At 52.0% G+C, this 17622-nt stretch overlaps 2 protein-coding genes across 4 annotated transcripts in view; both read left to right on the top strand.

Annotated features, from left to right (window-relative positions):
* Positions 1-7463, top strand: part of USP3 (ubiquitin specific peptidase 3) — an 86572-nt gene extending 79109 nt beyond the window's left edge. For both annotated transcript variants that reach the window (XM_084887275.1, XM_084887276.1), the window contains 4 exons: positions 463-581; positions 1595-1708; positions 1863-1930; positions 4440-7463. In XM_084887275.1, coding sequence (XP_084743401.1) covers positions 463-581; positions 1595-1708; positions 1863-1930; positions 4440-4605 — 467 coding nt within the window. In that variant the 3' untranslated portion in view covers positions 4606-7463. The remainder of the gene's footprint in view (positions 1-462; positions 582-1594; positions 1709-1862; positions 1931-4439) is intronic.
* Positions 7464-9955: 2492 nt separating this feature from the next.
* Positions 9956-13898, top strand: FBXL22 (F-box and leucine rich repeat protein 22). 2 transcript variants are annotated; one of them, XM_084870036.1, is made up of 2 exons: positions 9956-10428; positions 13283-13898. In XM_084870036.1, exons 1-2 carry the CDS (start codon positions 10105-10107, stop codon positions 13802-13804), a joined length of 846 nt encoding a protein of 281 aa, XP_084726162.1. In that variant the 5' UTR covers positions 9956-10104; the 3' UTR covers positions 13805-13898. The 2 variants fall into 2 exon arrangements, with proteins under 2 accessions (XP_084726162.1, XP_084726163.1); XM_084870037.1 differs by having other exon boundaries at positions 9956-10439; positions 13283-13816.
* Positions 13899-17622: the final 3724 nt, after the last annotated feature.

Genomic DNA, 17622 nt, shown 5'->3' with positions numbered 1-17622 from the left:
GCCAGGCTCTTTGTACACATTATTTGTCTCCCTTACAGCAGTTCTTCTTAGTAGATATTATTGTTGTTTTTTAAAAAAATATATTTATTTTTTACAGAGAGGAAGGGAGAGGGATACAGAGTTAGAAACATTAATGAGAGAGAAACATCAATCAGCTGCCTTTTGTACTGGGCATGTGCCCCAAACCAAGGTACATGCCCTTGATTGGAATCGAACCTGGGACCCTTCAGTCTGTAGGCCGATGCTCTTATTCACTGAGCCAAACCGGTTAGGGCTTGTTGTTATTTTTTTAAATCTTCATTTTGTAACTGAGGAGAGCTGACTTTCCCACAGTAACACATAGCTAATAGAGCTGAGATCTGAGCCTAAGTTGTTTGCTTTCAAAGGTCAGTCTTTTTCTATAGTAATTGCCTTTATTAAAGACTTCCCGATGTAATGCTGCCAAAACCCATTTGGTTTTAGATTGTCTTCGCAGTTTTACTGACCTGGAAGAGCTTGATGAGACAGAGTTATATATGTGCCACAAATGCAAAAAGAAACAAAAGTCCACTAAAAAGTTCTGGATTCAAAAACTACCCAAGGTGAGTGTTAAGTTTCAGATTCTAATGCAGTTTCAAGGGAACAGTGCTTTTATGACTGATGAAAAGCAAATTGTTTCTGTAACTTTATGTAATCTCTCCTGTATTAGTCTCTAGTGTTTTCAGTAAAAGCTAAATAAACCCTCTGATAAGGCATACTTTAATGTGTCCCCATCGGAGTTTGCAGCGTGTGGAGGGAGAGAGGTTCCCACGGCACCAGCTCGGTGACCCCCACTCCAGCTCAGTTCTGACACCAGCTGAAGGAACGTCAGGTTAAGGGCTCAGTCCCATGACTGTCCTCCACCTCAGAGCCAGTCATAAGCCCAGAATGCTACTTTAGGTTTCTGACCTACACATGAGAGGTTATCTTAAACCCCGCCCCCCACCCCTTTGCACTTTAGATGCTTAGTCTTCTGATTGGCTGTATGTCAGAGGTTTCCACCCTCCATCCTTGGGTTCCATTAATTTGCTAGAGGAGCTCACAGAACTGAGGAAACCTGTTTACTCGCTAGATTACTGATTTATTACCAAGGATAGAAATGAATAATCTGATGAAGAGATACACAGTATGAGTTCCAAAGGACCCTCCTGCCGTGTGGAGTTTGGGGCCAGCATGGGGCACATGAAAGAAAGCATTCTGGTTCCCCAACTGGAACTCTCCAGGTGCCCTCATGGCATAGACGTGACTGATTAAATTACTGGCCATTGGCCGCTGATTTAACTTCCAGTTCCTCTACCCTACCCGAGATCAGGGAGGTAGGCCCTCATCCTAAAGTGAGTCACCTCATTCATTAACTCTGTTACTTAGGAAATTCTAAGAATTTTAGGAGCCATATACCAGAAAAGGGTACTACGACCAAGTAATACATTTCATTATTACAAATCATAGTATCACAATAGTGCGTGCATGGAAGAAAGCAATGTCAAGGATCAAAAGATAAACTGAAAGCCACCTAAAATATATGATAGTTAACCAAGTAGTTTGTTTACAATCTTTGCCTTTGTTTCTGATCCAGGTGCTATGCTTACATTTGAAAAGATTTCATTGGACAGCATATTTAAGAAACAAGGTTGACACCTACGTAGAGTTTCCACTGAGAGGACTAGACATGAAATGCTACTTACTAGAGGTAAGGTAATATCATTGTTAGCTGGTGAGAAGACGGCTCTTCAGTAATATTAAGTCTTCACTGACACAGGCTGGAGGTCATTGAGGTGGGAGATATGGATGCCCTTGACCACTGCCCCTAACTCAGTCCTGGCTGCCTTCTCCCTTGTCCGCAGCCTGAGAACAGTGGCCCTGAGAGCTGCCTGTACGACCTCGCCGCGGTGGTGGTGCACCATGGGTCCGGGTGAGTATGCCAGCGGCTGGCCCGGTTAGGAATAGCACCACTCTGATAATCTCCCCAAACTCCCTTTAAAAATGTGGATTCAGGCACATTAAAGTGGGTGAAATAGAATTTTCCTTCAGGTTTGGTGTGAAAGAATATTTCTGCAAGAATGCTGTGAAGTGAGGGCACATAAAAGCTAGATGGAAGGTGATTTATTTGAGCCTAGCATCCAGAACCCAGTCAGTTCACAAATCCGGAGCATTCTTTACTCAACTAATTTCCTTTGCCAATTGATGTTTAAATAGGGAAAATGGAAAATTATTTATAACTTCATGTCCTACACTTCATTTTTTATTTTGTTGAATAATTCTTGATTATTTTTCCCGCTGAAAGTTTGGTCTGTTTGAGAATGACTGTTTTACCTTCAGAAAACCACTCTCCATACTGAATACCCTTTTCCTCAGAACTTTATAGACTTTGTTGTATTGACTTCACCACTACAATTCTGACTCTTTACTCCTTTTTATAAAAAATATTTTTTTATTGATTTCAGAGAGGAAGGGAGAGGGACAGAGAAATAGAAACATCAATGATGAGAGAGATCATTGAGGGGCTGTTTCCTCCAAGTCCTACACTGGAGGTCGAGCCAGCCATCCGGGCATGTGCCCTGACTGGGAATCGAACCGTGACCGCTTGGTTCATAGGTTGATACTCAACCACTGAACCACACTGGCTGGGTAACTCACTTCTCTGTGTTTTCTCTCTTTAGAAGGTTGTAGGATCCTCTGTCTTTGGACTTAAGAAATAACATTGGATGATATATTCCTGCTTGATAGTTGATAAGGGACAGTCTTAATCTCGTGTCTTCCAATAATGGGAATTTGTTTTTCCCACCCCATACTCCTCTTGAATACCTCACTTTGTGAAATGTATAGTAACTTTCTTGGATCTTTCACATATTTTAATTATCCTTTAATGTTTTCCATCTTTTTGGCCCATTTTGCCAAATCAGCAATCTGCGTTACATCTCTTTCCAAATTAAGGATTTGCTCCTCCATGAATTTTTATATTGTGGAGATCACATTTTTTCTCAGAACTGTTTCATAACAGCCTGTTCCTGTTTTATGGTTGCAGTATCTTCTTGAAAACATTGGTACTAATTAGAATTTTTAAAGTTCTCTGTTTTTTTTGCCTTCATTTCCTCAGTGGTTAATTACTGTGGTTTTTTTTCTGATACTTCTCTTTCATGCTATTTTTCCCTCTCATGACTGATGATTTTGGGATGTTTATTCAGAATCATAAATGATGAGATTGGTCATTATGCACCAATTCATGCATGGGTGGGGCCCCTCTGAGTGGCCTGTGGGGATCGGGCCAGAACCCACAGGCCAACGCCACCTGCAGCTCTTACTTGCTGCTCCCACTCATGCTGGCCCCACTGTGCCTGCCACAGGCTCGCGCCCAATCAGTCCCCATGGGAGGCTCCTGCTGCTGCAGTGGTGCTTGCAACCGTGAGCGCTGCATCCGGCGCCTTCCCCAGGGGAGTAGCCTGTGGGATCGGGCTGAAACTAGCTCTCCGAAATCCCCCCGGGGTCATGGGTTCCAAGAGGGCACAGGCCAGGCCAAGGTACCACATCAATGCATGATGGGGCCCGGAGGGACTGCGCAAGGGCTGTGTCCAGTCCTGTCTCACCCAGTTCTGATTACACAGGAGGTTGGCCAGCCCAGGAGGAACCATGAGAGGGCTCCAGGGCGTGTCCAGCCCATCTCACTCAGTACCAATCGGCCAGACCCCAGCAGCAAGCTAACCTACCGGTTGGAGCATCTACCCTGGTGGTCAGTGCATGCCATAGCTCCTGGTTGACTAGTTGACTGCCTCCTGGTGGTCATTGCACATTATAGCAGGTGGTTGAGCGGCCTTAGCATATCATTAACATATTATGCTTTGGTTGGTTGACAGTCAACCGGTCACCAGACGACCAGACACCTAGCATATTAGGCTTTTATTACATAGGATTATACATAGGATGGTAAGGGTTTTTCTAATAGTTGTGAAGTTTTTTTGCCTTCATTTCCTCAGTGGTTAATTACTGTGACCGTCTCTGTTATACCTGCAGGCTGTTCTGCCTGGGAGAGTGGGTGGGTCGTGCTGACAGAAAAAAGCCCTTGATGGCCAAAATAGGGGAAAGGCACTTTCCTTCAGCTAGGGTCTTTATTAAGCTCCGTTACCCCTCCTCAAAACTCTGACGGGAAGTCTGGTTCTGTGTTCTGTTTCCTCTAGCCGTAGCCTGTGCTTGTTAGGTTGAGCATTACTCGGCTAGTTTCTCCATTAATCCGGTGCCGTGAATACACCTTTGTGTTTGAGAAAATCTTCCACTCTGGTTCTAGTGTCAGTCTCTGCCTTGTCATTTCAGTAGGTTTTGAGGAAGATAAACATGTGAGCTCAGTAAGCCATCTTAAGCCACAGTTCTCTAGAGTTTATTCCATTGTAGCACTTACTACAGTTTTATCTTCTGACTCCTCCTCACAGGGTGGGTTCTGGACATTACACAGCATACGCGACTCACGAAGGCCGCTGGTTCCATTTCAATGACAGCACGGTGACGCTGACGGAGGAGGACACCGTGGTGAAGGCCAAGGCCTACATCCTCTTCTACGTGGAGCGCCAGGCCAGAGCGGGGGCAGATAAACTTTAATACCTCCTCTCCACCGATACTCGTCAACTATGCCGGACAAACATTTCCAATTCTCCATAAATACTTGATCCAAGATTTAATTTCATTATGCACTTTTCAATTTCCTATTTGGGGTTTAGTTTTATTTTGTCAATGGTAGTGAATCTGGGCACCAACTAATTTTTTTTTTTAGTTCTACCAGAAAACCTCAGCAGATATTTTGATTTGCTGCTTTAGTGGTAATAATTCAGTTTTTATATGTAGTTCCAAGAACTTAGTTCTATTGGACGTTTTTATATTAATGTTTCAGTTCTCACTTTGAGGCACATTTACATCAATGCTTTGTTGCTCTCACATGCTGACAGTAAGGCATGTTCCTGACTGGAGAGCAATGCAGCTGCCTGCACAGCTGTGCTGGAGACCAGGCTGACTCTGAATCAAGAATCACGTGTGTGTGGAATCTGTGGCCCATGGGATTTCAGTGACTGCTCAGGAATCATTCATTCTGCCTGTAAAGGTAGCAGGGCATCAATAAGCAGACCAGGTAACCGATGCTCTTGTATTTCTCAAAGCTGCTGTTTATTAGCATGAACGAAATAACTGATATCTGTACTGCAAATTCAAGAATTACTCTGTTGGTTTTGAGGTGTATTTTTAATGTGTGTTTTCATGGAGAAGATAGGAGTACAGAAAAGACCAAATACATTTAGTGTTTAAAAATCCTGACTCAGCTACATGGTTTTGGTGCTCCCGGTGAGCCGGGAACATGGCTTTGTTGGCATCAGCATCTGTTCCCCCGCTGACTGAGCACTGGGGATAACTGCGTGTCCTCTCTGGTCCTACTTCGCCCAACTCCAGAGCTAATTTCGACCACCTGCTTCTCAGGTGACACTGTGGGCCCTGCTTCTGCAGAAGAAACGAGTCTTTATGGCCCTGTTCCATTGGCCTGTCCAACCTAGCAGAGCAGGTTGGAAGTATTCAATAAGTAGTTTCTATCTCTTAGTTTCTTTAAATTTTCAGAATTTATTCAAATTTAACTCAAATTGAAATTTGGAACTAGAATCCCATGTTAAATCCCACATTCCCTCAGAGTAAGCCATATCCACTAAACACTTTAAAAAAAAATCTAATTGGCTTTATTCAACAATTTATGAATCAGGTAGCATCCCACCCGGTAAATAGAAAGGTGCTCCCGTCCGCTAACACTTCAGCGTGACCAGGAGCGAACTGAGATCATGTCTCACCCTGACCTCTCAGGACAGTGGTCACAGCTGCACGTTTAACTCCAGTTAAAGAACTCGGTTCTCAGCCAGTCCGGCTCACGGCATGGGGCTGTGCAGACCCAAGACATTTCCATCGCTCTGTCGTTTACGCGGACGGTGGGGTCTAAGTTTTTACTCCAGAGGGGAAAAAAAGCTTTGCCGTCATGTTTAGGTCTTAAAACTTAGTCTAGAAGAGGAACCTATTTAAAGCAGTTCACAATGCTAAATTACATTATGTGAACCAGCTGAAATTGTTATTTTTGATCTTCAGAAATTAGTTTCACTTAATTTGATCTAACATATCACTACCTTAATTTAACTCCACTCTGATCTTGGTGAGCATCTGCTATGAACCCAGGTAGAAGGTGCACAGCTGTCACTCCCAGCACCTCCATGCAGGTCGAGTCTCCAAGCGGGCGGCTGCCGTTGCTTCAGCAGTAGAGCTCGGCCAGTGTTGACAGTGGTGGAGAAGAGCTGTTTTCATACCAGACGGAATTCAGCAGAGGCTGGACCACAGCAGACCACTCGTTGGGGGAAGTGGTCCTCAGACAGGCTGGCACTCTTGGCTTAAAAGATGCACACATCTCTCTTGAATTGCTGTCGTGTTTTTATTGCTTGATTTTACTTGAGCAGAACTGTTTGAATATCATGAAGGCTCTCTGGGAAAGTGATTGGACCCATTTGAATTGTGCGCTTAGCACCAGTGATGTAAATGTGCCTGTTTGTATTTTGAAATTTAACTGTGTAGCCTTATCACACCTCTTCTAAAAGCTGACTTTGTGCTCTTCAGGGCTTTCCCTGGGCCACGCTCTCGGCTCGCGTGGCTCCTCGCTCAGAGCTTGTGCGGAGGCAGGGCCTCACGCCGCCACGTGCTCCTTGGACGAGAAACCTTTCTCAGAAGTCCTCCCACCTAGGTGGGTGATAGAACAGTTTGTGGCAACACAAATCTCTCTCCATGGTGGAGAAACCTTTGCTAATCCACTGTATTCTACTCAGTGTATAGTGATGACAAGTGTAACAGAATTAAGCCAGTCAGGTGCACTGGCCCTGGTTGTGTTAAATGTGTATCTCACCTGTGGAACCCACTCGGCAGTGTGGCTTCTGGGGTTGGGGACATATTTATTTCTTAAAGCCAAACCTCTCCTTCATCGGTTAGTGTACATACGTCTATTTAGATATACTTATCCCACTTCAACCTCCCCCCTCCCCTAAGCTCTCACGGCCCCTCTGTGGCTGGAGCGGCCTCTTCCCGCGGGCCCTGGGAAAGTGCAGGAAGGGCCAGTTCCTGCCGCCAGGGCGGGGGTCGCCGGGCCGAGTGCAGCCACAGGAGCGCCCTCCGCGCGGGGCGAGGTGGGCAGGGGTGTCGGCTGCAGCGCAGGCCTCTGCCCGCTGCCTGGACGCAGCACCTGCCCCTCAGGTCAGAGAGCCCGGCTCCAGCCTCCCTCCGCGCGTGTTGGCTGTGCTATGATCATTTGCCATTAAAACCTAGTTTGTATGATGCCGAGAGGATTAATTGTGCAAGTGACTGATTTCATTTAAGTTGTAATCACATCCCTTTTCTGCTTCACCAACCTGAACTGTTGTATGGAAAGTATCATTAAAAGTCTGGTCTCTTTCCTTTTGACTATTATTTCTGAACACCTTTCAGTGGAGCCAAGTAAATAATATCCTCCCTCAAGCTCTGGGCCTTGTGACTCAGCCAGCAGGAGGCAAATCCTTACAGAACCCTCATCATCTGGAGCTGCTGGCGACCGGGGGTCCGGAGGAGGTGGCCTGCGGGGAGGGTGGGGGTGGGGAGAGACCCTCAGGGCTGCTGCCGGGAGCCTGTGGGAGCTCCCTGTGCGGAAGGAAGTCGCCCTGTCTCTCCCTGGGCAGCTGGTCTTAGAGGAGTGAGGTCGGCTCACCTTCACAGCGAGGCTCAACCCTGAGGAACCAGGCTTCGGACTCTGAGCAAAGGATACTGATGATCTTAAGTAAAAGAAGTAAAAGACAAGAGCTGTTAAACATTTTGCTTTAGAGAAAGCTTCTGAATACTACCTTCTCTGCCCACATGTCCCCTGTAAACAAAAAAAAACAAACCCAAGAACTGCCCCGAGTCCATACCATGGTTTTCCTGTTACTGGCCGGTTCCTGTTCCTGTAAGTCTAAAACAAGACACGGGTGGTGAACACACAGTACGATATACAGATGATTTGTTATAGAACTGTATACCTAAGACCCATATCATTTATTAACCAATGTCACCCTAATAAAGTTCAATGAAAAGGGAAAAAATAAGACGGGTGCCTGCAGCCCAAAAGCTTTTGCTTCCAGGTCCCGTATCACAAGTTGGCAGCTGTACTGTCAGAGGTTGTGCAGCTGCTGCGTTGCAGCCAAGGAGCCAAGCTCCACACAAAAAAGAATGGCGCTGTTGCCATTGACAACCCAGGCCTGGGCCAGACCCCTCCCTGCCAAAATGCATGCCATGTGTGCCCACTGCATTCTGAGGCCTGTAGTACAGCCCCCTCCCCCTAGAGGGGCAGCTCTAGACAGTCCCTGCTGGGTTCTGCTGCTCCAGCAGGGTGGGGTGCAGGCTGGCAGCCACACAAACCAGAATGACCCTTCCCAGTGGCCAGTGGCCACACAGCCCTGCCTTTTAAGAAAGTGAATGAACTGCCTATTTCCAGGGTCCGCCCTGTGAGAAGCACTGGTTTGGAAGGGACTCGGGAGGGGAAGTGAAGATCACACGCTTTCTGTTAAGCCCATCTGTGCTGTGCAGCGAGCCTTTTGAGTGGGGAAGGACAGCGAGAGCCCAAAGAGGGGCTTTGGCTGTCATTTTTAAGTTAAATGATTAGCCCGAAGTACTAGCTAGTTCCCTTCTCCTTGATAAAAGCTTCCCTTTAGCTGTTTGGCAGATCTGTCCTCAACAGAGGACAGTTGAGACTGGCTTCTAGGAGCAGGAGAGCTGGCCAGAATCCTTCCTCAGCTGCATCCGCTTTTAAAGGCAGGCAAAGCTGCACTGGGTCTGACCAAGCCTGAGCTCCTCTCTTACTCTACAAACTGCAAACAAAGGATTCCTGTCCTCCCAATGCCAGTTCCATAGGAGAAGGAAGAAAGGACTCCTTGGGCGGAGTGCCTGGCCCAGCAGAGGGAGAGAAGGCTGCTCGCTCACTCCTGTGGCCCAGCAGCTTTCTCCTGTTGGCATTGCACCAGCCGCCCACCCTGTGCCAAAGCCAGGCCCTCCTGGCAGGGAATTACAGGAGAGTCCAGGTCGAACTGGGACTCGAGCAAGCACTGTTAGGAAATGGATCCATGTGTTGAGAAATGTTGGTTACTTTAGGAGAAGAACTGAAAGGAAAAGACTCGTGCAATCTGCCAAGCGGAACTAAAGCATTCACAAGGATGGTGTGTGGTTCGCTTAAAGGGCAAACTCAGGCTAAAATACTTGCACCTAAAGTTGTTTCACGAAGTTTTGTATGAAGAGCTACTTTATCCATCCTGAGCGTTTTGGAGATAAAGGCTAGATACAACTGGACACATTAGAAAAAGGTAAAGCAAGTAATTTAAAACACGACACGTTCACTGAAGAAACCAGAAAGGTAAGCGACTGAAGGTACGTGTTTTGGGAATGACGGGATAAGAGCAGAGCCCGCTGGGAGGCCAGGGCCCCCTGCCTGGTGGAGGGCAGCAGGGTCTGAAGGCCGGTCAGCCCAGCCTGGAGGAGCCATCAGCACCGAGTGAAAGCAGGAGGCACCACCCGTGTCTGCTCACGGCTCAGGAAACAACTGTCACCCTGAGCGCTTTCCAGACAGCAGGCTGCTGCCCACTACGAGCGGGGCAGAACTCTGGTGCTCGGGAAGAGGAGAGAAGAGCAGAATTATTTACAGTTAAGGTCCCTCCGCGCGCAGAGCCTGCAAGCCCGGACAGAGGTGGGCTGGCTAGCCACCTAGAATGAAAATGCCTCGGGAAAAGCCAAAGAGCTCACTGCTGAACACCATTGTCAGCTAAAAGGAAAAGAAATCCCTTTTAAGGAAACTATTTAACTTCAATAGGCTGCTTTTCTGCCAGGATTTTCAATTCCTCTGAACATAAGCCGAGACACAGACTGCTGCACGTATGTCTGATGCTGCCCCCCCGCCCCAGCGCCAGCACCAGTTGTTATCCCAAAATAAACCCCATTCCACAACCATATATGTCCACGGGCCTGGAGCTGGGGAGGAGCAGCCGGAGGTAGGTCAGGTCCCTGGGCCCCAGCCACACTCCGTGGCTGCTGCACACCATGCACATCACCCAGCTCAATCGCGAGTGCCTGCTGCACCTCTTCTCCTTCCTGGACAAGGACAGCAGGAAGAACCTCGCCAGGACCTGCCCCCAGCTCCAGGACGTGTTTGAGGACCCCGCACTCTGGCCCCTGTTGCACTTTCGCTCCCTCACAGAACTCAAGAAGGACAACTTCCTCCTGAGCCCCACGCTCAGGAGCCTCTCCATCTGCTGGCACTCCAGCCGCGTGCAGGTGTGCAGCATCGAGGACTGGCTCAAGAGCGCCTTCCAGAGGAGCATCTGCAGCCGGCACGAGAGCCTGGTCAATGACTTCCTCCTCCAGGTGTGCGACAGGTAGGTCGCCGCCTCCGGAGCAGCGCTGGCACTGGCACCCAGAGCTCGCGGAGGCTCCTGGGGGGCAGGGAAGAGCAGCTTCCAAGACCAAGATGGCTCTGCCTCCGGGTCCTCAGAATAGGCCCAAGGCAGACCCCCTAGGCCCTCCCGCAGCGCAGCCCCCGGAAGATGGATAAAATCATGGGGGGAGCAAGCTCCTCTTAGCCCCACAGGCCCTGGAGCGGAGGAGCTGGGCATCAGCTCGCTGTCCTGCTGTCCTTCAGGCAGCTGTCCTCCCCGGCAGCCATCAAGTGCTAGGTGGGTCCGCTGAGCCAGGATTCTCAAGGTCAGACCTCATAAAAAGATTCCTAGATTTAGCAATCAACCCTCCCACCCCTCTGCCCCCCTCCCCACACACACTCCAGCAAGCAAACCCCAGGGCTCAGGAACTGCAGCTGTGGGCGGAGCGGGATGCCCTGGATTAGCTGAGCCCAGCCAGGCTCAGGGCAGGGGTGGTGATATACAGTCATGGTCTCCCCAACAGAAACTTACTGATCTTCACAGTTCTCCTAGGGAAGGGTGTTTTTGCCTAATTTTTCAAATGAGCAAACCAAAGCTCTAAGTCTAAGAGGTCATTTGATTTGCCCACAATCTAGGATTGCCATATTTTAGTAAAAACTCGAGGTACCCAGTTTAAATTTCAGATAGAATATCTTCTTGTTAAAAGTATGTCCAAATACACCCTGTATTTGATGCATCAACCCTACAGCAGACAGAGGCTGAGCCACAGCCTCCTGCCCAGAGCAAGGTCACAGACTTCCCGCCAGGCTCTGCCCTTGGCTGGGCCAGCTTGTTGCCACTGAGGCAGCACGACAGGAAACGGAAGAAAACGGTGCAGTAGCCCACCTGTGCTTTGTAAGGCAGTAGGAAGGAAACGATGGGCTGGGACTAGCCCTCACAGGACCAGGCCGTTCTGATGGGTTGAACAAGGTCCAGAAGTCAGATGGGGGGGGGGGGGCAAGGGGGTGGTGGGTGATACAAATGGGGCAGAAAGCTTGCCCTGGAGTTGCTCTAATCCCCCAAACCAGCAAGGTGTGTGTGGAATGGGCCTCCCAGGCTACTGTCCTGGTGCAGCAAGGGCTTGGAGATTGGGGTTCTGTGCCGAGTCCCCCAGTTCTATTGTCCGATTATGTGACCCCAACTTAAGTATTTAAACTGTCACCCTCATTTCTCCATCTGTAAGAGGACAAATCGCCCATCACAGGTTAAGTGACACAGTAGCACTGGCACGCAGTGCATATAGATGAGCATCATCAAAGCTGGTTCTTCTGGCCTCAGCGGGGCTGGTGGTGGGGAACAGCAGGGGCTGGCTCTTTCTCTTCCCGGTCTCTTCCTGCATCAGGATTCTTCTGAAGGTTCTTAGAGGAAGGGATCGCTCACCACTCCTGAGGCTTAAGCACCTGGTCCCCAGAACCCTCCTGGAGGTAGCAATTTCCCCCCCACAAGGAGGTGGCTCCACAAGGTTCAAAACAGCAAATCAATCACAGGAAGTCACTGGAGCTCTCTGGGCCAGTTTCTTCCTTCACAAAACGGAGGGTAGGGAGGCTGATGTGCAGACTAGGCAGACATGTGAACTGGGAGGGTGGGATGGGTTCAGTGTGTGAAATGTGGCCATTCCAGCCTTTTATTTTAGTTCTGTACCCTCTGCCCCAGGCACCAGGGAGCTGAGCTGGCCTAGGCAGATGCAGTCAAGGGGTTGGGGAAGCTGATGGGGCAGGGATTTCCCCTCTCCTCCCTATAAGGACCCAAGCCCTGTGCCCAACAGGGTCCTTCTTTTTAAATATATTTTATTGATTTCAGAGAGGGAGAGGGAGAGGGAGAAACATCAATGATGAGAGAACCACTGCTTGGCTGCCTCCTGCACACCCTTCACCTGCAACCCCAGTAAGTGCCCCCGATGGGGAATCGAACCATGACCTCCTGGTTCATAGGCTGCAGCTCAACGACTGAGCTACACTGGCCAGGCCCGTAAGCCCTTCTTGACCGGATAAGTCTCTATGTTTACTCCCGGAAGTGGACTACAACTACCTATATTCTCTACACCCCAAATAAAAATCCCCTTATCCCCACTGGCATCATTCCCTTCCTACTGCCCCACCGGGAAAATTAGGCTGAGTGACTTAGCCCAGGGCACACTGCAAATCAGGCAAGACTAACTGCTCCATCAGGTTCTGGTGAGGCTGGGGCAGAAGGGCCTCCGAGCTTTCTGGACAAGCTGCTCCTGCCCTGACTGTGCACCCCCCGGGCCTGGTCTGCAGTCCGGGTCTCAGTGGGATGCAATGACTGACTGAGCTGAAACCAGGGCCCCCCACCCCTGCCCTCCTCACGGCTGGAGCGGGCCTGTCTCTAAGCCACCCCCCTGGACACCCTCCCTCTCCTCTCGGCCAGGGGAGGCAGGGCCTCGGCTCACAGGCGGCCTGGCGCGCTCACCACGCCCGCTGCCCGCTACTCCCGCGCGCTCACCACGCCAACAGGCGCGGGGGACGGAGGGAACTACAGCTGCCCTCCGGGACCCAGCAGGACCGGGCCAGGCTTCCCCCTGGGCTCCGGGGCCTAAGCAGCCACGCGGATTGCCGTATGGGGAAGGGAAGTGTGGCACCAGCCGGGCTCGGCTCCGGCCGCGGCATCGCAGCCAGGAAGTCCTTACACTGGCTGGGCTGTTCCTTCTCCGTTCATTAAGGTCCTGACGCCTCCCAGGCTACGGGAGGACGGCGGAGACCATGAGAACCTGCACCTGCGGGCCCGGGCCCGCTAACGGCGCCCTCGGCGGCCCGGCCCCTGCGGCCACCGCCCTCTCTCCACAGGTGCCCCAACTTGGCGTCCGTCACGCTGTCCGGCTGCGGCCACGTCACCGACGACTGCCTGGCGCGGCTGCTGCGCTGCTGCCCGCGCCTGCGCACCCTGCGCCTCGAGAACTGCGCGCGCGTCACCAACCGCACGCTGGCGGCCGCGGCGGCGCACGGGCGCGCGCTGCAGACGCTGCACGTGGACTTCTGCCGCAACGTGAGCGCGGCCGGCCTGCGCCGCCTCCGCGCCGCGTGCCCGCGCCTGGCGCTGCGGGCCGAGCACAGCGCCGCCATGATCCCCGACCAGCCGCCGCGCGGCCCGCACGCGCCGGGCCCGGCCCTCCGCACGCTGCTCCCGCGCTAGGCCGCTGGCCGCGGGAGGACACCGGCCGCGCGCTCGGCCGGAGGAGCAGCCCCAGCTGCGCCGCCCTGCAGACTGCCGCTGTACCTTCTGAGCCTGTTGACGCGTTTGCAAATGGGTGTATGACTGTCTACCTCATTGTACGATTTTATAAGCAGGATAAACACGAGATTAAATGACCGGATGCTTGGAAAACACGCGCGCGATTCTCCCTGAACACCAGCCCCTTTCTCGCCGCCTTTCCGTAGCAGCGGGAGCGCCTACACCCTCGGTCTGCACCGCCGTCGGGGGTCTAGCCCCAGTGAGACACGGGCCGCCGAGCTGCCCGGTGCGCTGGGGCGAGCCTGGTCCGCACAATGGGCCGGGGCTGCGGGGGCTGCGGGCGGGGAGCTCTCCGAAGAGGACTAAGCGCTCCGGCGCGCCCCCTAGCGGCCCTCGGAGGCCTCGCCCGGGCACAGGCGCAGGCTTCCCAGGGAAGTGGCCTCTGCCGGCGCCTGCGGGCGGGCGGGCGGGGTGGAACCGGTGGGACCGGGGCGCGGGCCTGAGCCGCCCAGGGGCGACAGGGGCCGCACGGAGCGGGGCTCCCGGTGCCCTGCTCCGCCGCCTGGGCTCCCCCCGCGGTTTCGCTCCGCGCCCACACCAGTCTGCTGGCTTTCCCTCAGGCGAAGAGGGTTTATTTCTAGGAGTTACTACACACAGGATTCTAGAAATTTGCTTGTTGATGTGATTCTTATATAAATTACATGTTTCTAACTATCTCTCTTCTTCTCTGTAAAAAATCAATAAAATATAAGAAAAGAAAAGAAACTGAAGCTCAGAGAACCATAACTTGTCAGAGGTTATGGTTGTGGAGCTCCCATGGGTAGTGGGAGATCTCACAGGTGGTGGTGTGCCCTCCCCACTGCAGGGGGTGGCCTGAGAGACTGCTGCTTCCCACACAGGCCAGCCTGGGGTTCAGTGCCACCCAGTTTCCAAGCAAAGCACTGGCCCAAGCAGGGGCCCAGGGGGCAGCAACAGGCCTTCAGCGTCCCTGGAAGGGTTGGGGCAGGGTGGGGCTCTCTTGCTTGCCCACAGGTTCTGCCAGGAGAAATGTCAGCACCTCCAGGCCTTCACTTGGATATGTCTGCCTTCCCTGAGCTTCTGCTCAGGGTAGGCTGGGCTCAGGAGACAGGTCTTGCAGGAACTTCATTTTCTCCCTCTACTGCAACAATGTTGAAAAAAGCTCAGGTTTCCAGGGGGTTAAAGGTTTAAAACAGAGCCACTTAAGCCTCAGGCTTGGCTTCTCTGATAAACCTCAATTCCCAGCAGGCTGTTTGCCCAGGCTGGAGGTTAGTCTGGGGAACAACAGGGCTGTGGTTTCTGATTCTCCTCTGGCCAAGGTGGGTCAGCCCCCTCTTCACCTCAGCTTTCCTACCTGTGTACTGGGATGGCTAGAGGATTTTTAAAAAATATATATATTTTATTGATTTTTCACAGAGAGGAAGAGAGAGGGATAGAGAGTTAGAAACATAAAAGAGAGAGAATCATCGATCAGCTGCCTCTTGCACTGGGGATGTGCCCGCAACCAAGGTACATGCCCTTGACTGGAATCAAACCCGGGACCTTTCAGTCCGCAGGCCGATGCTCTATCCTAGGGGTGTCGAACTCAATCAGAGAAGGGGCCAAAATCTAAAATCCAGCCTAAATTGCGGGCCGAATGGTTTACTGAACAGTCATAAACTGACAATGTCATAAACTGACAGCGGAGTGCAGTGATGACAGCGCGGTGCGAGCCACATTGCAAGGCCTGGTGGGCTGGATTTGGCCCGCGGGCCTTGTGTTTGACACATGTGCTCTATCCACTGAGCCAAACTGGTCCCGGCTGGCTAGAGGATCTTATTACCTGGGTTTTGTAAGGAGCAGTGTGTTTGTAGAACAGAGGTCACTGCAAGTTCAGCCGGGAAGGGATAACCTGCATGCCTGAGGTCCCTTTTCCCATGGGTGCTCTTATAAGTGAGGGTACATTCCCCCGCTAACCCTTCAATGCCTAGTAACCCCCCACATACCAAGACTGCGGTGAATACAGGACTAAAGCTGCGCCCCACACTGTTTCTAAGGCTCTTAATTCTGCCCCGCCCCACCCAGGGAAGCTTTGGGTCCCTGAGCCCAGCGCCATCCGAGGTGCTCCCAGAGGTGGGCAGCACCCTGCCTCCTCAGTCACTGCTCACCATCAGCAGCACTGAGCAAAGCACCTGCCCGGACAGCGCCCTGCTGACTCTAGACTACTTCCTGGGTCTTCTCTCAGATCTGCACAGAACAGGGGGCACTCACTGCATGCTTATTCATCTAGCAAACATTCAGTGGGTACTGGTCGTGGGCTGGGCCACGCCCTCCCCCGAAGGACTCACTCTGGTCAGGAGACGTGCAGCTTCGGGTGAGGGGAGCCTTCAAATGCTCGCCCAGCTCCACAACCATAACCTCTGACAAGTTATGGCTTCTCTGAGCTTCAGTTTCTTTTTCTTTTTTTAATATGTTTTATTGATTTTTTGCAGAGAGGAAGAGAGAGGGATAGAGAGTTAGAAACATCAATGAGAACATCGACCAGCTGCCTCTTGCACACCCTCCACTGGGGATGTGCCTGCAACCAAGGTACATGCCCTTGACCGGAATCGAACTCGGGACCCTTCAGTCCGCAGACCGACGCTCCATCCACTGAGCCAAACCGGTTTCGGCTGAGCTTCAGTTTCTTTATCTGTAAAATGGGACCCTCTCTGTGACACTGTGATGACATTATGTCTAAACTAGAGGCCTTGTCCAACAATTCGTGCACATTGAAATTAATTAGAAGGTGGCTGGCAGGGTGGGACTGGGCGAGACGGGCTGGACACACCCTGGAGCCAACCTCCCGTGGTCCTTCCCCAGCCAGCTGCACCTGGAGTGGTGCTGGGGCTTGAAGGGCATCTACGAGGTGAGCAGGGTCCCTCCAGCAGGTGGGGTCCCTCGGCCTGGCCTGTGGGGATCGGGCCAAAACCGGCTCTCCGACATTCCCTGAGGGGTTCCAGATTGGGAGAGGGAGGTTCTCGGGTGACACACTCAGAATTGGGCTCCCTCCTCTCTGGTCACCCTAGAACCGCAGCTGCCAGGTCACTGCAGCTCAGTAGCACCTGCATTGAGCATCTGCTCCCTGGTGGTCACTATGTGTTTATAGCTACTGGTCACAGCATCTGCCCCCTGGTGGTCATTGTGTGTCATAGCTACTGGTCCAACGGTCGCTTAGGCTTTTACATATAGATGTGTAGTGCTGGAAGGTAGGGGTAGGGAAAGGAGTCCTCACATCTCCGGGGACTAGAAAAGCCAGGTGCCTGGCAGAGTGCAGAGGAGAGCGAGCTGGGGAGATGGGGCCTGACCTCCAGGGGAGGCACCTAGAAACGACTGGGAGTCAGCTGTGCCTTCACAGCCTCTACCAGAACAGACCACAGACTTCCCCAGCTCCTGAACGTTAACTCTCTTCATTCTGTCGTGACTGAGACAACAATGGCCACAGAGGGAATGCTAGGGGGAGGGTGCAGAACAGGCCCCCGACTGGAGGCCGGCCTCAGGCACCACACAGCGCTGCTGGTTTGCAGGGGAACCGCGGTGCCAGCAGCCTGGGGCCACACGCTTAGGTCACAGGCCCAGACTGCTCCCCGGGAGCTGGTGCAGAGGCCTGTCCTTCAGGGACACATTGGCCAGTGTCTGCAGAGGCTGACTGTTCCGAGAGGACTGATGGACGCCTATCAGCTCCCACAGGGGCGTGCGGACAGGAAGCTGGTCTCCCAGCTCTAACCTGGCGTATCTGGGATCCAGGGTTTTCCCTCTCCTGACCCTGGATTTCTGGTCTGTAAAGGGAGAAACTGATCCCTTAGCTCGGGCTCCTCCAGCTCTAGGATTCCATGCCCAAGACTTGCTTTTTGCTAACAGCTCAGTTAACTAGATGTGGGTGCCTCAGGGCTGGCATGCTGGGCAAAGGCCACAAAGT

Source organism: Pipistrellus hanaki (assembly GCF_964339955.1).
Source record: "Pipistrellus hanaki genome assembly, chromosome: 1".
Taxonomy (NCBI): Eukaryota; Metazoa; Chordata; class Mammalia; order Chiroptera; family Vespertilionidae; genus Pipistrellus; species Pipistrellus hanaki.
This window is presented reverse-complemented; position numbering and strand designations above follow the sequence as displayed.

Coding starts and splice junctions, on each gene's coding strand:
- FBXL22 (XM_084870036.1), top strand. CDS start 10,105: ATGCACATCACCCAGCTCAATCGCGAGTGCCTGCTGCACCTCTTCTCC. Junction 10,429..13,282: donor TCAATGACTTCCTCCTCCAG/GTGTGCGACAGG, acceptor CTCTCTCCACAG/GTGCCCCAACTTGGCGTCCG.